Raw genomic sequence first — 25,997 nt, 5'->3', positions numbered from 1 at the left:
TTTGTTATGTCCAAATATAGTGAATATTAATGCGAGTATATATATATATATGTGCATTTGTTATATATGATCGACGACCCTAAAATAAAACAATAACTAGGTTAGTTATTTAATTAATATTCATATCCAATATTCATGTATATGAATTTGTTATAAATATAAGGGGATAGTACCAAAGTGTGTATTCATTTGGAGTCTCTCTAAGTTTCACAATGTTTGCACTTTTGCCATTCAAAAGTGCAAACTTCGTGATAATGTATAGGTATTAATATATACCTAGTTTCAAGCACATGCATATATATATATATAAACATAAATATTTCAACCACACAAAAAATATATACCTATACATTATCATATAGGTTTAAATTTGTTATGTCCAAAATATAATGAATATTAATGCAAGTATATATATATATATATATATATATATATATATATATATATATATATATGGAAAAATTACAGTTTACCCCCTCAAAGTTGACAGCGTTTTTCAATTCGAACACCAAAGTTTCAATTTTTGCAATTCACCCCCCCAAAGTTCCAAATTTTTGCAATTTGACCAATTTTATCCAAAACTTCCCATATTGCCCCTAATTTTTATTTTTTTATTTTTTATAAAAAAATTTTAAAAAAATTCGTGGTGGCCGTAGCCACCCCTTTGGTCATCTGGTCATTTTTGCACCCCCAAATTTGTTTTCGTTTTCATAAAAATAAAAAAATAAAAATTAAATCAGGGGCAATATGGGAATTTTGGAATGATATTGGTCGAATTGAAAAAAATTGGAACTTTGTGGGGGTGGATTGCAAAAATTGAAACTTTGATGTTCGAATTGAAAAACGCTGTCAACTTTAGGGGGGTAAACTGTAATTTTCCCTATATATATATATATATATATATATATATATATATATATATATATATGATTGAGGACCCTAAAATAAAACAATAACTAGGTTAGTCATTTAGTTAATATTCATATCCAATATTCATGGATATGAATTTGTTATAAATATAAGGGGATAGTACCAAAGTGTGTATTCACTTGGAGTCTCTCTAAGTTTCACAATGTTTGCACTTTTGCCAACTTTTTTTCCAATTAAATCCATGGAATTCGAATTGAATCCTCGCTACCACGAGAATGTATAACTTACAAATTAATAAGAGATTTAATGTACATTTCAATATTAAGACTCATTCAATTTAAGTATTAATTAAACAAAGTCTGGAATTAAATCTCTATAATTATCACCACGTACTACACGTACTTAATTAGAAGGTCAAATGATTAAAATTGAAATAATGTTGTATAAATTATTTACTAATTAATAAGCCAACCTTTTTCAGCTAAACAAACAAAAAATAAAAAAAATAAAACAAGAAGCCACATTTAAAAAACTATTATATTATGAAACAAAAACCTAGCTACCATGAGAAACATCATCTTCCATGCATGTGCATATACAACGAACGTACAATAAGTAAATAATATATTTATAAAAAAAAAAACAAACACCTCCATCAATTAATACATACTCACAAATACTCAATCCAATTTATTAACCAAACATCATACGGATTCATGACAAAATAAAACATAAATTTGATAAAACAACACAATATATATATATATACCTGGCCTGCAGGAGAGCTGGAGTTGATTGACGGAGAAGTTTCGGCCGGCAAACCGCCGGAGACGGCAACGGCGAAGTGATGGAGCTGGCCGGAGATGGGGAGTGAGCTGGAGAGAGCTAGAGAACTTGCTAGCTAGCTGAGAGATAGAGCTGGGAGAGAGAGCTGAGAGAGAGAGAGTGTATATATATATATATATATATATATATATATATATATATATATATTATAAGTTATATTTATAAATATAATTGTAGGAAATAAGTTATACTTATATCCTATAAATATAATATTCTAAGTAGTATTTAATTATAAGTATAATATTGTAACTTATAGCAAAAGTTCTAATATTCTAAGTATTTTTAAAAAATCAAAGAAGAAAAAAAAAGGTTTGTAAATTAGTATATAGTATTTACAAAAGATTTTGTAAAAAAGATTTTGTGTTTTCATCCTTCAAGTTGCAATATCTCCAAATTAATTTAAAATGTCATTTTATACAAAAATAGTAAAACGACATGTTTATATATAAAACATGTTTTGGAATGATTGGTTTTGTAAAGCAAATTTTCCAAATTAAAGCTATAAAAATGACATGTGTACGTCAAACCTAAATTAAGGATATATAACATTATCCTCGTTCATTTGGAATCTCCTTAAAGAGTAATGCTACGCAGTAGCATTTCTTCAGCAAACTGTCCGTAATTGCTGAGCTGGCGTGGGTTAAGTGAACTATGGTTATCAGATTTTTTTATAAAATAAAAAAAAAAAATCACTCCTTCGCCCACTGAGTTCCCCAAAATCAGCCTTTTTTAGGTTTTTTCCCCAAAACCTTTTCGCGTCCTCATCTCCCACGCTTCTCCCTCCCCCTTCACCTCCGACCTTCACCCACCACTAAGCACTGCCGCCACAGAACAGACCGCCACCCACGGCACAACGACGCTCACCCACAGCACCAACTCGAAATCCAGAGACGCCACCCAGCCACCACCGACGATACCCACTGAGTTCGAGAAGGCATGCATAAATGTTTTCATTGTTTTGTTGGTTAGAGCTTCTTTGAGCTAGATAAATCTTTCATTTTGGGAAGAAAAAAAAAACACAAGAAATGGAATTTTAGTTGGTTATGGTACGATTTTTCCTTTGATTTTCGGTTGAGCGCCGATTGGTCATGGGTCTTCTTTCTGCCATGGCCGAATGGGCTAGGTGGGGGGATTTCTTTTACTCCCTGCTTCGGTTTTGCTTCACTCAATAGTTTTGAAGATTTTAATCCCTTTGATTTTCGGTGGTTGGTTGAGAATGGGTATATTTCTTGAAAACAATTCTTGGATATTTGGTCTTCGTGGGTTTCTCTGTTTTTGTCTAGTTTTTGATTTTCTGGTTGTACCACACACCAACAAGAAGAATGAAAATGAGATTTCTAGTTTTTGTTTTGGTAATTTTTTTTACCTGGGTTTCTAATTTCATTTTTTGATACTACTACTTCTGTTTTTGCTACTCATAGTTCATAGTGTTTTGCTTATTTTGCAAAGACATGGTTTGTTGCCGCAGAGACGGTTATTATCAATGATGCTAAGATGAATAAAAATGAGAAACGCTTGAAGTTGCATTGAAAAACTCTCGGATTGTAACCTTTTTGGTTGTTTGTACCTCTTTGAGGATGATGAAAAAAAACAAATTATTTACATTTCTTGAAGTTGATTTTATGTAATACTTGAAATTAGAGTTTGTTAAAATGAACAAATGATTTTGGTTGCTTCTTTAATCTTATCCACAAGGGTAAAGGCATTTCATGATTTGGACATAACTTGCAACGTACAACAAGAGTCCATGGTGCTTCTATTTCATCTTCAGTTTCAACGGACCCAAAATTTATAGAAGCTTTAACCAGTAATACATACAAGGCATCAATCAAAGATCGAGGTTGTTGGAGAGTGATAACCGAATCAATACTCGAGGCACATTCATCAAAAAAAAATTTGACTCATGTACACAACCTTTCTTAACCAATTTCACAAGCACAGTGGTCCACATACAAAATAATTTGCAACTTCAAACAACACATTCTCTTATTAAAACTCAAATCAAATCAGGAAAAATGGCTAATACATATGACAACGTGTAGTTCTTGAAAATCAAATCAAATCCCATCGTTTATCATCCTTTACACCCGTGTTCTTTTGAATTTCTTGAAAATCCCTCTAACGAGCATGTAGCTCTGCTTCTCCTTGATCCCGCCCAAAATCTTACATCTGAAAATAAGAAACAGAACATTAGCTTCAAGTTATTTCAAATGAAAGGAAAATTTTCTTTTGATAAGGAAATTCAGCTGCAGCTAGTTGTGAATAGCAGCAGTAACACAAATGAAAGGAATTTTTTTTTTTTTTAATAAATAAAGCTCTTTCTAAAGGCAATAAATTTTCTCACAGACATTTCATCAAACACATGTGTAGCTTGACATTCACAACTAGCTACAACTAAAAGAAAGCACAAACAAATTCGAGAATGTTAACAATCAAAACCAGCCACACACACAAAGGAATCAAAACTTTCTTTTTGCATCCAAGACAAAAGAGCTACAATAATATTTTTCATGTTCATTAGTTGCTTCCAAAGACAAAATCAACTTGCAGATGTAGATGCAGATGAAAACCATACAATGGGCAGAAGAGAGAGAGAGAGAGAGCTTGGATAGATGGAGATCGACGAACATGGAAAAATCGACGAAATCGGAACCCATTCATGCAGATCGACGAAATCGGAACCCATTCGTGCAGAGACTTGTACAGAATCGAAGGACACGGAAAAATTGATGATGATTCGGCAAAATCGAAACCCATTCTTTCACGGAGTTGTATAGAATCGAAGAACATGAAATAATAACCCAAAATTCACAAACAACCCAAAACCCACGAACTGACTTTTTTTCTTTTTTTTTTTTTTTTTTTTTTTGTCTCAAAATGAAATAAGCTCTAACCAACAAAACAATGAAATCATCTATACATACCATCTCCAACTCACCGGGCGTCGCCAGTGGTGGCTGGGTGGCGTCTCCGGATTTCGAGTTGGTGCCGTGGGTGGCAGTCTGTTCGGTGGCGGCAGTGCTTGGTGATGGGAGAAGGCGGGAGGGAGAAGTGTGGGAGAGGAGGACGGGGAAAGGTTTTGGGGGAAAAAATAAAAATTACGAAACCCTATCACACTTTTACTCTTCAGGCGTGATTTTATTTTATTTTTATAAAAAAAAGCTGATAACCATGGTTCACTTAACCAGGACAACTCAGCACCATGCGGACAGTTTGCTGAAGAAATGCTACTACGTAGCATTACTCCTCCTTAAATAATAAAATTAAGTAACATTAGGCATATTGAAGTATATAAATATTAAATAAACGTTGTATAAACAAAAAAAAAAAATAAAAATAAAAATAATAATAATAAAAGAAATTTATGACGTGCCATCCTTGGCGCGTCAGACATTTCTGACATGCCAAAAAACCCATTAGACATTTTTGACGTAACATTAGGCACGTCCGGAATTTCTTTTATATTTTTTATATTTTATGTTTTGGCAAATTCAAATTAATAAGTAAGATTTTCTTACAGCTGAGTTTGCTCAATGTACAAAGTTTAAGGAAAATAGATAATCATAAAAAGCTACAGCAAATATATCTGAAATGAAATGCCAAAGAACATTTTTTTATATCTCAAACCCTCAATTTCCCAGCCACCTCCAACTCAATAGCCAAATGGGTTCTAAATCAAAGACCCCCCAAATTAGGATGAATAATGAAACTCACAAGACCCCAGAGATCAAAATACCTCTATTGCAGACGCTTCACTCAGAATCAGAAAACTTGATCAATGGAAACTAAGCACAACCTTCCAAATTCCAACCTTTGTTGCAAATTCCAATAAAACCCATGAAGCAAAACACAAATCATACATCTGATTCCCAACCACCAATCAACATGCAGCCAAATGCATTGTAAAGCCACAACCCAAAACGCTCAACACCTCCCAAAGAAACCCAAGAATCCCAGAAATAAAAATTTCACGATGTCTACAAGAGAAACCCAACAAATCCCAGAAAACTATTGGCTCCTAATACATGAAAACATAGGAAAATAAAACTGCTGACGTGTCAAACAGACAGGTCAGAATTTTCTGACGTGTTTGTTTGACACGTCATCAAATTCTGACATGTCTGTTTAACACGTCAGAATTTTCTGACGTGTCGAACGTTGACACGTCAGAAATTAATAAATTTTAATTTTAATTAAATAAATTGGTTAAAAATTAAATATGATTAAATTTTTACTGACGTGTCAAAAGTTGACACGTCAGTAAATCCTGACGGGTCAAAAGTTGACATGTCAGTAAATCCTGACGAGTTACTTTTGACACGTCAGTAAAATATTTGTTGACGTGCCAGTTTCAGCACGTCAGCATTTACTGACGTGGCAAAAAACAGACACAGTTTGCAACGTTAGAAAATGACCTGTTTTTTGTAGTGTACAACACAACACTCATAAGTGCACTCACAACAGTCCATTCCCAGCATTCATTAGTTGTCTTTATTATATATATATATATATATATATAGAAAGCAACGTCAGTCGAGGGCCAGTCTTTGGCTGAATTATCATAAAAGTTAAATGAGAAAATAAAAGAAGAAGAAAAAAAAAATTACAAGTGATATCGTGAAAGAATCTCTGTGATAGTGATAGCTTAGCTTCCTAATGCGCAGCAACTATTCATTCTTGTATATATGAAGCTCTGACCTGAAATGCAAGGCTAAAATAGCTAGATTTCTCAAACTGATCAGAGATGGAAGAAACACAAAGAAAAGCAACATGGCAGGAGGAAGAGGAACAAGCCGAAGTGGCTATCTGGAAATACGCATTCGGGTTCACTGAAATGGCGGTAGTGAAGTGTACTATTGAGCTTGGGATAGCCGATGCCATTGAAAGCCATGGAAGCCCGATGGCATTATCCGAGTTGTCGTCAGCTCTAGCATGCGCTCCGTCCCCCCTCTACTGCATCATGAGGTTTCTAATGCACCGCGAAATATTCAAAGAGGAACTCACCACCGCCCATGGCTCCCCAGGTTATGCACAAACGGCTCTGTCACGCCGTCTGATGAGACATGGAGAACGTAGCGTGGCGGCTTTAATTTTACTAGAAAGTAGCCCAGTGATGCTAGCACCATGGCACAGTCTGAGCGCCCGTGTTCTAGCCAATGAGACTTCGCCATTTGATGCGGCTCATGGCGAAGATGTATGGAGCTATGCTGCAGAGAATCCCGGTCACACCCAGCTTATCAATGAGGCAATGGCTTGTGATGCTAGGCTGGCAGTGCCTGCCATGATTCACGATTGCCCATAAGTATTTGATGGGCTTGGCAGTTTGGTGGATGTGGGTGGGGGCAACGGAACCACTTTGCAAACGTTGGTGAAGGCATTCCCATGGCTTCGAGGCATCAACTTTGATCTTCCTCATGTTGTCTCGGTTGCGACAGAGTCCATCGGAGTTGAACATGTCGGGGGTGACATGTTTTTAAGTGTTCCAAATGCTGATGCTGTTTTCCTAAAGGTAAATTAGTATATGATCATTTATGTGATAATTAGGAAGCCCAAAAGAAGGCATGTTTGGGTAATGAATTAATTAATTTGGCTTGTGATCAATTGCAGTGGGTTCTCCATGATTGGGGAGATAAGGAATGCATCCAAATCCTTAAGAAATGCAGAGAAGCCATTCCAAAGGATAAAGGGAAGGTAATAATTGTTGAAGCAGTGATTGAAGAAGCAGAAACGAACAAGCTAACTAATGTGAGGCTGGCTCTAGACATGATCGTGATGGCCCATACTAATACTGGCAAAGAGAGGACCTTCAACGAGTGGGGATTTGTTCTTGGCAAGGCTGGATTTTGTCGATACACAGTGAAACCCATTCGTGCTGTGCAATCTGTTATTGAGGCTTTTCCGTAGTATATGTAGTGCAGGGATTTCTAGTCCTATATAATATAAGTTTGTAATTTTCTTTCAGTAACGTTGTACAAGACAGGTTGTTTGATGTAGCTTGCTTCGTTTTGAGTGCAATTTAAGATTATGGTTTCCTCTAGAAAGAAAAACCTCTCTTCTCTCTCCTGTCTCAAACGCATCCGACACTACAAAAAAATAAATTTTTGCTAACTTACGATTTCTGACGTGTGAGGTGGTCTGACAAGTCAGAAAATCCTCATGACGAGTTAGTGTTGACGTGTTTCGGGCGTTAAAGTTGTGGGTGTCAGAAATGAAAAATTTCTTAGTGTTAAATTTAACACGTCAGAATTTTCTGAATTTTTCTCACGTGTCAAATTTTGATACGTCAGTAAATATTTTGACACGTCAGGAAATTTAAAATTATTAAAAAAATAATAATTTTTCTTTTTTTAAATTTTATCTGGATTTTTTTTTTCAATTAAAAATATTTTTTTAATGAAGGAATAGTACGTTTCTTCTCCCCCCAGCTCTCTCCCTGATCTCTTCCTTCCTCCATTTTCACTCTCTCTCTCTCTCTCTCTTCTTTCCTCCATTTTCACTCTCTTTTCTCTCTTCTTTCCTTCATTTTCAAAAACCCAAACCCAAAAAATCTTCAAAAAATCAAAAACCCAAATCAAAAAATAAACCTTATCCTTCTTTGATCTTCTTCTCTTCAAATCAAAAATAAAAAATCTCTCAAATCAAATCAAAATAAACCAAATCAGAGCTTCTTCAAATAAAAAATCTGTCTTCTTCGATCCTCTTCTCTTCTCTTTAAAATTAAAGGCTCGTTGAAACAGTTGTCCACAGATTTACATCGAAAGACAACATAGAAATTCATCCTTCTAAAATAAAATCTGAGCCTTTTAAAGGTAAGTAATTTTATTTTCTTATTTTTGGAGAGATTCTAGATTGCGAATTATCCTGCTGATAAACTGCTGATATTGTCTTTTTTTGATATAAAATACAAGGTCTTGGCTCGATCAGACCAGAAGAATTGTATTAAGTTTATAGAGAATGGGACATTCAAAACTATGACATGGCATATGTATCAATATGTTTCCTCCCTTGACCACTGGGTAAAATCAGGAAGAGAGAACTGTAAACTTTCCTCAGCTTCGATTGTTGAACAATTACGTTTTTGGAAGATCTGCATTCAGTATGGATATTGTGTATCATGTTTTTCAGATATTTTCCCTGCGTTGTGCTTGTGGCTGAATCCACCTACAGTTGAAAAACTTATACAGAATAGTATTATTAGTGAATTCAGTTCCATCTGTACAGAGGCATACCTTGTTTTGGAAGCTTTGGCTAGAAGACTTCCAGCTCTCTTTTCACAGGAGCATGCTGGTGATGATACAGAGATCTGGTCTTGGAATTATGTCAGTCCAATGGTTGATTTAGCTATGAAGTGGATAGCATTGAAGAATGATCCGCATATGTCTAAACTCTTTGACTGGCAAAAAGGAATTGGGAGTGACTTTGTTTCCAAGATACTTCTGTAACTCCCTTGTTGTGGGTATATTCAGCTGTCATGCATATCCTTTGCAGAGTGCTTGAAAGGGTGATCCCAGAGGGGGTTAGTGTCAACCTGCATGGAAGTAGGGAACTCATGCCATGGCTGTCCGAGTTTGTTCCTAAGGTTGGACTTGAGATTGTTAAAAATGGATTTTTGGGCATTTCAGATGCCAATAGTTCAGAATATCCTGCTGCAAGTGGCTCTTTCATCGAGGAACTATGTCATTTGAGACAGCAAAGTAATCATGAAACATTATTAGCTTCTGTATGTTGCCTTCATGGATTTTTCCAGGTTATTGTAAACATTGATAGGTTGATCCAGCTAGCGAAGAATGCTGTCCATGGTCCTCCCCAAGAATATTGTATCTCAAAAGAAGGGAAAATAGTGTATGATGATTCGCGTGTTTTTAGAGGAAGGCACGTGTTTTACCTGATTGCAAGTGAACATGCTTGCACAGTTGCACAGCTCTACTTTCGAGGGTCCTGTAACTCCTCTACAATCTTGAAACAATTATATTGATCGACAAAGATGCATCTGTTTTCTGACCGGTCTTTATTGGTGGACTGATGGAGTCCCACGTAGGACCCAAAACAAAGGAAATTAAATTAAAGGAAATTAAAACAAAAAAACAAAAATTATAGCAGTACAATCTTGAAAGAATTATTGTGCATGATGATGTACAGCTTCATTTCTTATTGCGAAAACAATTCTCTTTCTCGTGTATATATATATATATATATATATATATATATAGATTGCTCAACCTCAAGTGTATCACCTCAGCCTTAAGCGATTAATATTTAGATTGCACAACAGACGATAGAGAGAGAGAGAGAGAGTTGGTGGGGGTTGATACTTGTAGTGTCATTGTTGTCTGCACATTAATAGTTTTCATGTAAGGCAGATATTGTTTCCTTGGTTGGTTGTCCATACTTTCCTTAGCTGGTGTCAATGTTTCTTCACAGCTGTAGGATATAGGAGCTGATTGCTTGACAGCTTGCATGGTTGATAGTGTTTCCTTAATTGGTGTCAACGGTTCTTCGTAGCAGGATGTCATAGCTAGATGGTTGACAGCATGCAAGGCTTTTGCTGATGTGGAATTCATACTACTAACATAAAATAGCTAGATTTCTCAAACTGATCAAAGATGGAAGAAAAACAAAGAGAAGCAACATGGCAGGAAGAAGAGGAACAAGCGGAAGTGGCTGTCTGGAAATACGCATTTGGGTTCACAGAAATGGCGGTAGTGAAGTGTGCTATTGAGCTTGGGATAGCCGATTCCATTGAAAGCCATGGAAGCCCGATGACATTATCCGAGTTGTCGTCAGCTCTAGCATGCGCTCCGTCCCCCCTCTACCGCATCATGAGGTTTCTAATGCACCGCGGAATATTCAAAGAGGAACTCACCACCGCCCATGGCTCCCTAGGTTATGCACAAACGGCTCTGTCACGCCGTCTAATGAGACATGGAGAACGTAGCATGGCGGCTTTGATTTTACTACAAAGTAGCCCATGGATGCTGGCACCATGGCACAGTCTGAGCGCCCGTGTTCTAGCCAATGAGACTTCGCCATTTGATGCGGCTCATGGCGAAGATTTATGGAGCTATGCTGCAGAGAATCCCGCTCACAGCCAGCTTATCAATGAGGCAATGGCTTGTGATGCTAGGTTGGCGGTGCCTGCCATGATTCACGATTGCCCAGAAGTATTTGATGGGCTTGGCAGTTTGGTGGATGTGGGTGGGGGCAACGGAACCACTTTGCAAACGTTGGTGAAGGCATTCCCACGGCTTCGAGGCATCAACTTTGATCTTCCTCATGTTGTCTCGGTTGCGACAGAGTCCATCGGAGTTGAACATGTCGGGGGTGACATGTTTTTAAGTGTTCCAAAGGCTGATGCTGTTTTCCTAAAGGTAAATTAGTATATGATCATTTATGTGATAATTAGGAAGCCCAAAAGAAGAAGGCATGTTTGGGTAATGAATTAATTAATTTGGCTTGTGATCAATTGCAGTGGGTTCTCCATGATTGGGGAGATAAGGAATGCATCCAAATCCTTAAGAAATGCAGAGAAGCCATTCCAAAGGATAAAGGGAAGGTAATAATTGTTGAAGCAGTGATTGAAGAAGCAGAAACGGACAAGCTAACTGATGTGAGGCTGGCTCTAGACATGATCGTGATGGCCCAAACTAATACTGGCAAAGAGAGGACCTTCAACGAGTGGGGATTTGTTCTTGGCAAGGCTGGATTTTGTCGATACACAGTGAAACCCATTCGTGCTGTGCAATCTGTTATTGAGGCTTTTCCGTAATATATATAGTGCATGGATTTCTAGTCCTATATAATATAAGTTTGTAATTTTCTTTCTGTAACGTTGTACAAGACAGGTTGTTTGATGTAGCTTGCTTCGTTTTGAGTGCAATTTAAGATTATGGTTTCCTCTAGAAAGAAAAACCTCTCTTCTCTCTCCTGTCTCAAACGCATCCGACACTACAAAAAAATAAATTTTTGCTGACTTACGATTTCTGACGTGTTAGGTGGTCTGACACGTCAGAAAATCCTCATGACGGGTTAGTGTTGACGTGTTTCGGGCGTTAAAGTTGTGGGTGTCAGAAATGAAAAATTTCTTAGTGTTAAATTTAACACGTCAGAATTTTTTGAATTTTTCTCACGTGTCAAATTTTGATACGTCAGTAAATATTTTGACACGTCAGGAAATTTAAAATTATTAAAAAAATAATAATTTTTCTTTTTTTAAATTTTTTATGGATTTTTTTTTTCAATTAAAAATATTTTTTTAATGAAGGAACAGTACGTTTCTTCTCCCCCCAGCTCTCTCCCTGATCTCTTCCTTCCTCCATTTTCACTCTCTCTCTCTCTCTCTCTCTCTCTCTCTCTCTTCTTTCCTCCATTTTCACTCTCTTTTCTCTCTTCTTTCCTTCATTTTCAAAAACCCAAACCCAAAAAATCTTCAAAAAATCAAAAACCCAAATCAAAAAATAAACTTTATCCTTCTTTGATCTTCTTCTCTTCAAATCAAAAATAAAAAATCTCTCAAATCAAATCAAAATAAACCAAATCAGAGCTTCTTCAAATCAAAAATCTGTCTTCTTCGGTAACAAAATACTTCTCTAGAACAAAGAATGGAAATGGAAAAAAAAGAATCAACTCTTTATTGAATGAACTTGGCCAATTCGAGATGGCTAATCTCCTACAGTTTCTGCCAAAAATACCAAAGAAAAATTACCCCCCTCCTTTGCACTCCACCAGCCTTTATAAGGCTTAATCAGTTGAGGCAATTCTGTTTATAATTCTGTTTACAGTTTTGGTTCCAACTAACTACCATATCCACACGTGCACAATCTCCTAACAGAATTACTACATTAACTACATAACAGACTTCAACTGCTCTTCCTTTCCAGCTCATCTTCTAAGCTCCACTTCATTGCCTGTCTTTGTTAGGACTCCCTGTGACATAGCCTCTCCCTTTAAAGCACCTTGCCCACAAGGTGCGGATACGACTGTTGCATGTGAAACAATTCCTCCCAAGAAGCATCATCTTCAGTTTGACCCACCCATTGAACCAAAACCTTAGTGACTGCTCTATTATCCTTTCTTTTACTTCTTCGAGCCAGAATTTTCAAAGGATCAGATAAGATAACCCCCTGCATATCAACAGGAGGTAATTGAGGAAGAATAGAATTCCTGCTACCAAGCTTGAGTTTCAACTGAGAGACATGAAAAACTGGATGTATGCGAGCTGTCAATGGTAAATCCAACTCATAAGCCACCTTCCCCACTTTGCGGATAATTTTGAAGGGTCCATAAAACCGAGGAGATAACTTCAAAGACCTTCTAATACTCACTGACTGTTGTCTATAAGGCTGCAGCCTTAGATACACCATCTGCCCCACCTCAAAAACTCTTTCAGATCTCCTTAAATCCGCATACCTTTTCATCCTCTGCTGAGCTTGCTGCAAATTGTCCTTTAACAAAGACAAAATCTGCTCCCTGGAACGAACAAATTCATCAACAGCTTCTAATCTTGTTGTCCCTGGAATATAAGTGAGCAATTGTGGAGGAGGTAAACCATAAACAGCTTCAAAGGGTGTCATTTTGGTAGAAGCATGCCATGTAGTATTATACCAATACTCTGCCCATGGCAGCCAAGACAGCCACTGTTTAGGTCGATTCTGCACAAAACACCTCAAATATGTCTCAATACACTTATTCACAATCTCAGTTTGCCCATCAGTTTGAGGGTGATAACTAGTGCTAAATTGCAAGGTAGTGCCTTGAAGTTTAAACAACTCTCTCCAGAAAGCACTAGTGAAAACAGGGTCTCTATCTGAGACTATGGAAGTAGGCATTCCATGTAATCTTATGATATTCTGAACAAACACTTGAGCTACTTTAATTGCTGTATAGGGATGTGAAAGAGCAATAAGATGGCTATACTTAGACAATCGGTCCACCACCACCAGTATCACTGATTGCCCTTGAGAAAGAGGTAACCCTTCAACAAAATCCATAGATACATCAGCCCAAATTCTGCTAGGAATAGGAAGAGGTTGTAACAGTCCAGCAGGAGACATATTCTCATACTTAGATTGTTGGCAAACCTCACATTCCCTGATAAATTTCTTCAGGTCTTTAGTCATCCCTTTCCAATAAAAATCCCTTTTGGCCCTTTGTAAAGTTTTATCAAACCCTGAATGACCTGCCATCGGATCACCATGAACAAAGTGCAACACTTGTGCTCTTATGGTTGGAGAACTCCCAATATAGATCCTCTTTTTATAGAACAGCAGATTATCTCTAAGGGAAAATTTTTCTGAATCCAGTTCACCTTTATCCCATTGCTCCAATAAAGCTTTCAACTGCAAATCAGTTTGATACTCAGCTCTTAAATCCTTAACCCAACTGACAGTAGGTATGGATAGAAGAGACAAGGTCAACTCAGGTTCCCAATCCTCCCTTCTTGATAGAGCATCCGCTACTCTATTATCCACTCCCTTTTTGTACTCCACTATAAAGTCATAGCCAATCAACTTAGTGATCCATTTCTGTTGAAATGGGGTACCCACCTTCTGCTCTAATAGGAATTTCAGACTTTGATGGTCTGTTTTGACAATAAATGGCCTCCCAACCAAATAAGGTCTCCATTTTTGAATAGCTGTTACTAGGGCAAACAACTCCTTCTCATAAGTGGACATATGAACAGCTTTCCCTTTGAGGGCTTTACTCAAGAATGCTATTGGCCTACCAGCTTGCATTAACACTGCTCCAATTCCAATACCACTAGCATCACACTCAATCACAAATGGCTGGGAAAAGTTAGGAAGAGCTAGGACTAGAGCTGCTGTCATGGCAGCCTTGAGACTGTTAAATGCACCCACAGCTGCTTCATCCCAAGAAAAAGCATTTTTCTTTAACATAGCTGTCAATGGGGCTGCAATAGATCCATACCCTTGAATAAATTTTCTGTAGTAACCCGTGAGTCCCAAAAACCCTCTCAAAGACTTAAGAGTTTTAGGAAAAGGCCACTCAACCATAGCTTGAATCTTTTCATGATCAGCCTTAACACTAGAAGCAGAAATCACATGTCCAAGATACTCCACCTCCTGACAACCAAACTTACACTTAGACATTTTGGCATATAACTGATTCTTCCTCAATAAATCCAAAGTGATCCTTAAATGCTGCTTATGAGTATCCAAATCTTTGCTGAAAACCAGAATATCATCAAAAAAAACTAAGATGAACTTTCTAAGAAAAGGTTTAAAAACCTGATTCATAAGGCTTTGAAAGGTAGATGGAGCATTAGTAAGGCCGAATGGCATCACTAAAAACTCATAATGGCCCTCATGAGTGCGGAAGGCAGTCTTATGAATATCCCTCTCTACCACCCTAATCTGATGATAACCAGATCTTAAATCAAGTTTAGAAAACCATTGAGCTCCCCACAACTCATCTAACAGCTCATCCACAACTGGTATAGGAAACTTGTCCTTGATAGTTACTTGATTCAAGGCTCTATAATCCATACACATCCTCCAGCTGCCATCTGCCTTCCTTACAAGTAAAACTGGAGAAGAGAATGGGCTCTGACTGCATCTAATTACTCCAGACTGCAGCAACTCCTTCACAATCTTTTCTATCTCCTCCTTTTGGTAAAAAGGGTACCTGTATGGCCTCACTGAAACAGGCTGTGCACCCTCCTGCAAATGTATTGCATGATCATGAGATCTTTTAGGAGGCAACTCCTTAGGATCAGCAAAAACATCTGCAAATTCTTCCAATAACTGAGCCATAGGACCAACTTCTTTGTTTTGCTTCCTTCCATCTTCATCCCCTTGCATCTGGGTACTATCATCACCAAGAAGCTGCAACAAGACACCCTTGTTCTCACCTCTACTTAGTTTAAAGGATTCATCATCTTCTACACACAGATTCAGATTAGCAACCAGCCCTTCCAGCAAACAAGTTCTTTCCTCATACACAAACTGCATAGTGAGATTAAGAAAATCCCACAATATAGGCCCTAAAGTCCTCAACCATTGAATGCCAAGTACCATATCACAACCAGCCAAAGGTAAAATATAAAGGTCAACAACAAAAGTATAACCTTGCAACCTCACCTTTGTGTTATTACATTTACCAGGGCTTACAAGCTCATCACCATTAGCTACTTTAACTTTGATAGATTCATTATTCACAGGCTGAATTCCCACTCCCTTAATCCTTTCTTGATCTAAGAAGTTATGTGTACTTCCAGAATCAATCAAAATTATTATCTTGTGATTGTTTATCATACCTACAATCCTCATAGTCTTAGGAGTAGGATTTCCAATAATGGCATGCAAAGAGATTTCAGGAAATTCTTCTAAAAAAAATTCACCTGGATCTGGTTCTTCTTCAACCTCTTTCAAATTGTTCACCTTCTCTTCGATCTCCTCAATCAAGAACAGTCTTGGTGAAGCACAAACATGGCCACGGCTCCACTTAGCATCACAGTTATAACATAATCCTTTCTTCCTTCTATCCATCATCTCAGCATTAGAAATTTTTTGAACTGGTAACATTGCTTTACCAGAAACAGGAAGAGTAGCTTTATTCTGGTTATTACCATTCGCAGCATTCTCAAGACTCTTCTGTTGACCAAAAAGAGTAGTTTTTCCTCCCAAAAACCCAGTACTCTTACTTTCTCCCCCAAAACTTCTTGCAGCATTATTATAAGGGAGTTGACTCCATTGTGGTTTAGTGCTTTTTCTGAAATTGCACACATAATCCTCCTGAATTTTTGCTAAAGAATAAGCATCAATTAGAGCCTTAGGTTTAAACATCTTTACTGCCAATCTAATTTCATCTTTTAACCCCCCCATAAAGCAACTCAATTTATGTGCTTCAGGTAAATCAGCTACTCTATTAGCTAATACTTCAAATTGTTGCTTATATTCCTGCAAAGATCCTTCTTGTTTCAACTTTGACAATGTTTCCATAGGGTCATCATAAGACCCCATACCAAATCTAGTCTGTAATGCTCTAGCAAAATCATCCCAAGTAGCAAAAGAATTTGATTTATGCAATTCTTGAAACCAAATTAAGGCTGTACCTTCCATATGAAAAGAAGAAATCTTCAACCTTTGACAATCTGGTGTAGAGTAGTGATCAAAGAACTGCTCAGCCTTGTAACACCAATTCAATGGATCCTCCCCATCAAATTTAGGAAACTCCAACCGAATGGACTTAGTGTGAAATCCATCTCCTGCCTGAAACCCTGCACCATTTGTTGCATGAATCCTTCCATTTGAGGTTGAACCAAAATTGGCCTCCATAGTGTCAAAAGAGGAACTTTTATCTCTTTGCTCTGGTGCCCTCTGCGATTCCTGAATGCCTCTCATCACTTGTGCCAACTGTTCACTCAAGAAAGCAAACTGGTCATCTTGCTTTTTCTCAAAACGATCTTGTCTTGCACTTATGAAAGCAAACTGATCATCTTGCTTCTTCTCAAATCTATCCTGCCTTGCATTCCTCTCTAAAAAATCATCCTGCAACTGCTTAAAGTCCTTCCTGAACTGCACCAAATCAGAATCTTGCCCCATAGATCTAGTTTTCATGAAAAGAAAACAAATGGCTCTTGATACCACTTGTAACAAAATACTTCTCTAGAACAAAGAATGGAAATGGAAAGAAAAGAATCAACTCTTTATTGAATGAACTTGGCCAATTCGAGATGGCTAATCTCCTACAGTTTCTGCCAAAAATACCAAAGAAAAATTACCCCCCTCCTTTGCACTCCACCAGCCTTTATAAGGCTTAATCAGTTGAGGCAATTCTGTTTATAATTCTGTTTACAGTTTTGGTTCCAACTAACTACCATATCCACACGTGCACAATCTCCTAACAGAATTACTACATTAACTACATAACAGACTTCAACTGCTCTTCCTTTCCAGCTCATCTTCTAAGCTCCACTTCATTGCCTGTCTTTGTTAGGACTCCCTGTGACATCTTCGATCCTCTTCTCTTCTCTTTTCAATTAAAGGCTCGTTGAAACAGTTGTCCACAGATTTACATCGAAAGACAACATAGAAATTCATCCTTCTAAAATAAAATCTGTTACCCTTTTAAAGGTAAGTAATTTTATTTTCTTATTTTTCGAGAGATTCTAGATTGTGAATTATCCTGCTGATAAACTGCTGATATTGTCTTTTTTTGATATAAAATACAAGGTTTTGGCTCGATCAGACCAGAAGAATTGTATTAAGTTTATAGAGAATGGGACATTCAAAACTATGACAAGGCATATGTATCAATATGTTTCCTCCCTTGACCACTGGGTAAAATCAGGAAGAGAGAACTGTAAACTTTCATCAGCTTCGATTGTTGAACAATTACGTTTTTGGAAGATCTGCATTCAGTATGGATATTGTGTATCATGTTTTTCAGATATTTTCCCTGCGTTGTGCTTGTGGCTGAATCCACCTACAGTTGAAAAACTTATACAGAATAGTATTATTAGTGAATTCAGTTCCATCTGTACAGAGGCATACCTTGTTTTGGAAGCTTTGGCTAGAAGACTTCCAGCTCTCTTTTCACAGGAGCATGCTGGTGATGATACAGAGATCTGGTCTTGGAATTATGTCAGTCCAATGGTTGATTTAGCTATGAAGTGGATAGCATTGAAGAATGATCCGCATATGTCTAAACTCTTTGACTGGCAAAAAGGAATTGGGAGTGACTTTGTTTCCAAGATACTTCTGTAACTCCCTTGTTGTGGGTATATTCAGCTGTCATGCATATCCTTTGCAGAGTGCTTGAAAGGGTGATCCCAGAGGGGGTTAGTGTCAACCTGCATGGAAGTAGGGAACTCATGCCATGGCTGTCCGAGTTTGTTCCTAAGGTTGGACTTGAGATTGTTAAAAATGGATTTTTGGGCATTTCAGATGCCAATAGTTCAGAATATCCTGCTGCAAGTGGCTCTTTCATCGAGGAACTATGTCATTTGAGACAGCAAAGTAATCATGAAACATCATTAGCTTCTGTATGTTGCCTTCATGGATTTTTCCAGGTTATTGTAAACATTGATAGGTTGATCCAGCTAGCGAAGAATGCTGTCCATGGTCCTCCCCAAGAATATTGTATCTCAAAAGAAGGGAAAATACTTGATAATGGGATACTTAAGGGGTCTATGGTTGAATTGAGAAGTCTCTTAAACATTTTTATGAAGTTAGTTGCTTCAGAGTGGCACTTTGTTCAGTCCATTGAGATATTTGGCAGGGGCGGCCCAGCTCCAGGGTTGGGTGTTGGCTGGGGTGCATCTGGTGGAGGATTTTGGTCTGCTGATGTTTTGTTGGCACAAATAGATGCAGGATTTCTCATTTACTTGCTCAAAAGTTTTCAATTGCTGTCTTCTACCGATACATCCACAGTTGAAGCAATGACCTTCGCAATGCAAAGGATCAATTCTGCCTTCGGTGCATGTTTAACTGCTGGGCCTAGGGATAGCGTTTTTGTGGAAGAAGGGCTAAATATTTTACTCCGTGTCCATGCTCTAAAGTTCCTTGGTCTCTGTATTCAGCAGTTTTTCCACCTTAATAAGAGATTTAAACCATTTGCGTGGGAATTTAAAGAAGAGGACTACCTGGTTTTCAGTGAAACATTAGCTTCTCACTTCAGGAACAGATGGTTGTCTATGAAGAAGAAGGTCAAAGACATGGTCAATAATAGTTGCTCTGGAAATAAAACATTTAAAAAGGGTAGTGCAGGTCTGGATACTATATTTGAGGACTTGGACACGTCAAATAAGATCAATCAAAAGCCTACTTCTTTAGTCGTAGAGTGGGCTCAACAGAGACTGCCACTTCCGACTCATTGATTTCTCAGTCCAATCTCAACCATCTGTGATAGCAAGCATGCTGGCCTGATAAGAGATAAAACAAAAAATCTTGTCCAAGATCCCAATGATTTATTTGAAGTTGCCAAAGCTGGACTTTTTTTTTTAATTTGGGTGTTGAAGCAATGTCCACTTTCAAATCCACTGAAGTCCCCTCCCCTGTTCAGATGGTGCCATTAGTTTGGAAATTGCATTCTTTATCTGTGATCTTACTTGTTGGAATGGGCGTTCTTGAAGAGGAGAAGAGTAGGGATGTTTATGAAGCTTTGCAAAATATCTATGGGCAGCTTCTTGACCAAGCAAGGGCCAGTATAAGTGCTGACCTCATTTTGAAGAATAAAGTAGATATATTGCCAGAATCCGGAAATAAAAATAATGCAGGGTTTCTAATGTTTCAATCAGGGATTCATGAGAGTTACTCAACATTTATTGAAACTCTTGTGGAGCAGTTTTCTGCCTTATCTTATGGTGATTTGATTTTCGGCCGGCAAGTTGCAGTCTATCTACACTGTCAAGTCGAAACTCCTACACGACTTGCTGCCTGGAATACTCTGACCAATGCTTGTGTTCTTGATCTTCTTCCACCTCTAGAGAAATGCATTGCCGAGGCTGAGGGATACTTAGAACCTATTGAGGTATGCCTACCTAAATATCACCTTATTTATATGGGGACCTGCTCCCCTTACACTTGACATATATTTCATGTTATTAGCCGAAAGGCTTCTAAAATACCTGAGAACTGTTAGGAAATTAATCCTATTTCCCAAAACCCGTGAGATGCGAAAAATAAGAAGAATGCGGAATAACAAAGATAAGCAATCACACACGACACAAAGATTTAAGTGGTTCGGCTTAACAAGCCTACATCCACTGGCGGAGACGACCCGGAGAAAATCCACTATCAAAAGATGGAGTACAAAAATAGTAGAGAGAAAATCACTCAGATCCCAAAGCCCCAATACACCCAAATCTCACTATCACACAAGAAAGATTATTCCCAAAATAGAATACAAAAGACAGATGTACAAACTCTTCTTTTGCTGGAACAGATGGCGGCTGATCTCTATTTTCTTCTCTCACTCTGCAGCACCCTTTTTCTTCTAATCACTTGTTTTTGGCTCCTCCAAAAACCACCAAGAAGAAAACACCGTTGCTGCCCTTGTACCTCCTCTTAAATTCTCTCTTTTTCTCCTCCCTTTGGTGCTTCACGTTTTTGGCACACACAAATTCACCTTGTGCTTTGTTCCTTATATAGAAGCTTTAACTCTCCTTTTACATGTTGGTCTAGGACTCCTACTATAAGTCAAACAAGGAGTCTAATTACACATAGGAGAAGGACTCCAAAACAAACCTGGACAAAAGTCTCCTAAACCCAAAAGGAGTAGAGAACTAGTGGGGCCCATGTGTGATGGGTGGCAAGTCACACCTAACAATCTCCACCTTGACTTGAATCCCATCAAGTCTACCAAAACGTGTCTCCTCCAGATGTCTCCGCCTCAGCCCCCAAGGGCAATCACACTCTACAAGTGTCCCTCAAGTCCAAGCGCCTCTTGAACTTGAGCATAGGACCTGATTTAGACATTACACCATGCCTCCCTATCAGCCCCGTCGACCGTACAGCTTTCTCCGATGACTCTTTCTTCCTGTAGACCCATCTGCACCCTTTAGCCTTCTTTCTCTTGGGTAATTCTGCCGATTCCCAAGCTTTACCATTCCGTAGTGACTCTACCTCTTTCAGCGTACCATTCTGAACAGACGATGGATCTCCACTACTAGCTGCTAAAGCAAAAGAAATCATATCCTCAAAGCCATACCTCGTTGTTGCTTTTCGATCACGTTTCTCTTTGCCTCTTGCTAAAGAATAAGACTCTTCCTGATGCTGTAAGTTTCTTGAAGATTTTCTGTCATCACATTCATTTATGAGTGAACACTGTTCATCAAGCTCCACCTCCACGAATTGTTTCTCTTTCTGCACTGTACTTTCAGAAAGATCATCTAAGTTAACAAACTCAGACTTCTTCAGTTCCTGCTCTGTAACTTCAGGTTCTGCACTTGACCCATCCTTGTACATAGCACACTCATTAAAAGTCACATTCCGACTTCTAATGATCTTCCGATTTTGATCATCCCAAAATCGATAACCAAAGGCCTCATCTCCATATCCAATGAAGAAACACTTACTAGATTTACCATCTAGTTTACTCATGGTATCAGACTCAACATGGACATACGAAGCACAACCAAAAACTTTCAGATGTGAAAGATTTACCTCTTTTCCACTCCAGACTTCTTCCGGTAGTCTATGGCTTAGGGGAACGGAAGACCCCCTATTTATTAGATATGCAGCAGTGCTCACTGCATCAGCCCAGAAAGTCTTTGGTAACCCAGCATGCAACCTCATACTCCTAGCATGCTCATTGAGAGTCCTATTCATGCACTTAGCCACACCATTCCGCTGCGGCATTCCCGGGATAGTTTTCTCCATTCTAATCCCATTCACTGCGCAAAACTGTTTAAACCCCCTATCTTCGTATTCTCCTCCATTGTCTGATCTCAAACGCTTGAGCTTCAAGCCCGTTTCAATCTCAACCATGGCCTTCCATTTCTTAAAAGTCTCAAATACATCAGATTTACTTTTCAAGAAATAAACCCATACCTTCCTGCTTGAGTCATCAATAAATGTGATGTAATACCGCGAGCCTCCAAGAGATGCCACTGGTGCGGGACCCCACAAATCCGTGTGTACCAGCTCCAGCTTTCCAAGCTTAGGTGCTTTGCCAACTTCCGCGAAACTCACCTTCTTCTGCTTCCCTATAATGCAGCCTTCACATAAATCAGACTCAACTGACTTTAACCCCGATAGTTTCCCTTTTGACATAAGTACCTTCATCTCTTTCCCGCTCATGTGCCCAAGCCTTAGGTGCCATAGTTTTGAGTCAGCATCTGTATCTGCAACAGCAATTGTATCCTTGTTGTTCGTCGTCATATAGAGAGTACCCGTCTTATGACCACGAGCCAAAATCCTAGCTCCCTTGCTGACCTTCCACTTTCCACCGTGGAAATGAATTGAATGCCCTTCCTCATCAAGCTGTCCCACTGAAATTAGATTCTTCTTCAGCTCCGGAACATACCTGACCTTCTGTAGCTTCCATACCGAGTCACTGTGAACTCTAATGCGAACATCGCCTAAGCCCACAACATCCAGCGCCGTTCCGTCAGCCAAATACACCTTCCCGAAATCTCCACCAACATAGTTCTCGAGAATTTCACGGATCGCTGTCGTATGAAAAGATACTCCTGAGTCTAAGACCCAAGAATCAAGGGGACTGTCAACAGATAGAAGTAGGGCATCATATACTTCTTCTGTCACTACGTTTGCATAATCATTCTTAGTCTCCTTCTGCAGTTCCCTGCAATTCTTCTTGTAGTGGCCAGTCTTGCCACAGTTCCAACACTCAAGTTGTCGGCCGAATCTGAATTTGCTTCTCCCTTTTCTGGACTTTGATCTACCTTGACCAGAGTTTCTATCTTGTCCTATGCCCCGAGTCTCGAGGTTTAAAGCAGCACCAGAACAAGAGGCTTCACCTGCATCTTTTCTGCGAACCTCTTCACTGAGAATCAAATCCCTAACGTCTTCATAGCTCAGTTTACTCTTTCCTACAGAGTTACTCACAGCCATCCTCACTGCTTCCCAGCTATTTGGCAAAGATGCCAAGACGATCAACGCGCAAACCTCATCATCAAAATTAATTTCCACCGAGGACAATTGATTTGTGATGGTGTTGAACTCATTGAGATGATGTGCCACCGAAGCTCCTTCCGCCATCTTTAGGTTGAACAATTTCTTCATCAGATGCACCTTGTTGTTAGCCGATGGCTTCTCATACATGCTTGATAAAGCCTTCATTAGACCTGTTGCGGTCTTCTCCTTTACAACGTTGTGTGCAACTGACTTTGACAGTGATAACCTGATAACTGCTAGGGCTTTACGATCAAGCAGAGCCCACTCGCTATCATCCATGTCGTCAGGTTGTTCTTCCAAAAGAGGTTGATGAAGATCCTTCCCGTAAAGAATATCTTCAATCTGTACCTTCCAAAACCCAAAATCTTTGCCGTCGAATTTCTCGATTCCCATCTTTCCTTCTTCACCTGCCATCGCTCCCACTCGAACCAAAAGCTCTGATACCAGTTGTTAGGAAATTAATCCTATTTCCCAAAACCCGTGAGATGCGAAAAATAAGAAGAATGCGGAATAACAAAGATAAGCAATCACACACGACACAAAGATTTAAGTGGTTCGGCTTAACAAGCCTACATCCACTGGCGGAGACGACCCGGAGAAAATCCACTATCAAAAGATGGAGTACAAAAATAGTAGAGAGAAAATCACTCAGATCCCAAAGCCCCAATACACCCAAATCTCACTATCACACAAGAAAGATTATTCCCAAAATAGAATACAAAAGACAGATGTACAAACTCTTCTTTTGCTGGAACAGATGGCGGCTGATCTCTATTTTCTTCTCTCACTCTGCAGCACCCTTTTTCTTCTAATCACTTGTTTTTGGCTCCTCCAAAAACCACCAAGAAGAAAACACCGTTGCTGCCCTTGTACCTCCTCTTAAATTCTCTCTTTTTCTCCTCCCTTTGGTGCTTCACGTTTTTGGCACACACAAATTCACCTTGTGCTTTGTTCCTTATATAGAAGCTTTAACTCTCCTTTTACATGTTGGTCTAGGACTCCTACTATAAGTCAAACAAGGAGTCTAATTACACATAGGAGAAGGACTCCAAAACAAACCTGGACAAAAGTCTCCTAAACCCAAAAGGAGTAGAGAACTAGTGGGGCCCATGTGTGATGGGTGGCAAGTCACACCTAACAAGAACTTGGTATAAATGTCATGAAAATTTATGGAAATTGGTTCTTCTGCAGGACAATGATGGTATTTTGGAGGCTTATGTGAAGTCATGGAATTCTGGTGCCCTTGACAGGGCTGCAACTCGAGGATCGGTAGCATATACACTGGTTATACACCACCTTTCTTCTTTCATATTTCACTCTCATGCTGTTGACAAGTTTCCATTGCGCAACAAGCTCGTAAAATCTCTTTTACGAGACTATTCCCGGAAGCAGCACCATGAGGTACGGAAATTTTCAGAGACTGTTGAAAACTCCAGTGTGGGTCTGGTAAAAATGAGTGGGACGAACAGATTCAATGTTTACTGATTGACACTGTCAAAATGTGGTGCCCGTGTATATTTGAAATTGACAGAAGTGGAAAAACTATGTCAATGGATATGGAAAGGGAAATTGCAGTGTCTTGCACTTCTGTTTTCGTTGAATAAAATACATAAACATGTACCACATTTGGAGTTAGCTTTGCACTACTTTTCTTTTGGTGTTCCCTTGTTTTCAATAAATAAAGCAACACAAGAAAGTAAAAATATTCTATTTTTACTTGTTTGTGGAATCCAGATTCCACAAAGAACCTGGATTTAGCTTCTTTGTGGAATCTGCATGCTGACTTGCTGTTATAGTTTCTGTGCAGGCTTGATATTCTATTTTTCTGCCTTGCTCTTCTTCTTGAAGGCTGGTCTCCTTTTGGAGAGGTTTTTAGTATTGCTATTGGTGTTGAGTAGTGTCTTTGAAGTTGTTTGCTTAGTATTTTTTTTTTGATTTTAGACCCTGCGTGGTTTTCTGCAGATTTGGTTTCTGTTTGTTGATTCTTTGTAGAGCAGCCCTGCTTTGGATTTTCTTTTGGTAGTGCTGGTTTTGCCATATTGTCTGTTGTATGCTTTTGGCTTGCTTGGAGCAAGTGTGAAGCCCTGCGTGGCTAAGGTTTTGGCCTTTTGAGAAGGCTTGTAATTGGAATATCTTTGTAGTTTGGATTGGTTGTTCTTGAATGAAATTCCTTATTCATCAAAAAAAAAAAAAATTCTAATTGTTTATTATGGCATGTCACAGGGAATGATGTTGAATCTTATTCGATATAACAAGCCATCTACATCTAAGATGCTTGACCGAAATGGCGGTTCACCGCTAGAGAGAGGCGGTGCAGAGAAGAGGATCGAGGTATTAACAGAAGCTTGTGAAGGGAATTCCTCTTTGTTGACAGAAGTGGAGAAGCTGAAGTCCTCTTTATAAAGAAATGTTTATAAATATAGAAAATGTTTTGTAAATTAGTACGTTGAAAAGAAGGAAATGAAAAGGTTTTTCATATTTGTTTTCTATATCCAGCGATGAGGGTACAAGCGAATACTACCTTGCTTATTTAGTATGATCATTCTCATCCTCACCATGCATCCAAGAAGGAAGATGTCAAGTAGACTTGCTAAGGGAAAAAAAACTCATAACTTGTCATGTGGGTGATTTTGGTTAGGATATCTGGTATCTTACTATGTTATATAAGGAAAACTAGAATTCTCC

General features: G+C 38.5%; 1 protein-coding gene, 1 long non-coding RNA gene and 2 pseudogenes across 2 annotated transcripts; 3 read left to right on the top strand and 1 right to left on the bottom strand.

Annotated features, from left to right (window-relative positions):
* Positions 1-3,617: 3,617 nt before the first annotated feature.
* On the bottom strand, positions 3,618-4,887 carry LOC132171370 (uncharacterized). The gene is made up of 2 exons (XR_009439029.2): positions 4,641-4,887; positions 3,618-3,885 (listed from the first exon to the last, which is right to left on the bottom strand). It is a non-coding gene; the product is annotated as an uncharacterized LOC132171370 (long non-coding RNA).
* A 1,573-nt stretch (positions 4,888-6,460) lies between these two features.
* LOC132167634 (acetylserotonin O-methyltransferase-like) lies at positions 6,461-7,620 on the top strand (annotated as a pseudogene).
* A 2,699-nt stretch (positions 7,621-10,319) lies between these two features.
* On the top strand, positions 10,320-11,561 carry LOC132190422 (acetylserotonin O-methyltransferase). The gene is made up of 2 exons (XM_059605411.2): positions 10,320-11,084; positions 11,186-11,561. The coding sequence occupies exons 1-2, from the start codon at positions 10,320-10,322 to the stop codon at positions 11,480-11,482; spliced, it is 1,062 nt and encodes a 353-aa protein (XP_059461394.2). The 3' UTR covers positions 11,483-11,561.
* A 5,846-nt stretch (positions 11,562-17,407) lies between these two features.
* On the top strand, positions 17,408-25,803 carry LOC132169782 (transcriptional elongation regulator MINIYO-like; annotated as a pseudogene).
* The last annotated feature ends 194 nt before the right edge of the window (positions 25,804-25,997 follow it).

Source organism: Corylus avellana, chromosome 2, assembly GCF_965113065.1.
Source record: "Corylus avellana chromosome 2, dhCorAvel1.hap1.2, whole genome shotgun sequence".
Taxonomy (NCBI): domain Eukaryota; kingdom Viridiplantae; phylum Streptophyta; class Magnoliopsida; order Fagales; family Betulaceae; genus Corylus; species Corylus avellana.
Note: the sequence above shows the minus strand (reverse complement) of the source record. Positions and strands in the feature narration are given on the sequence as shown.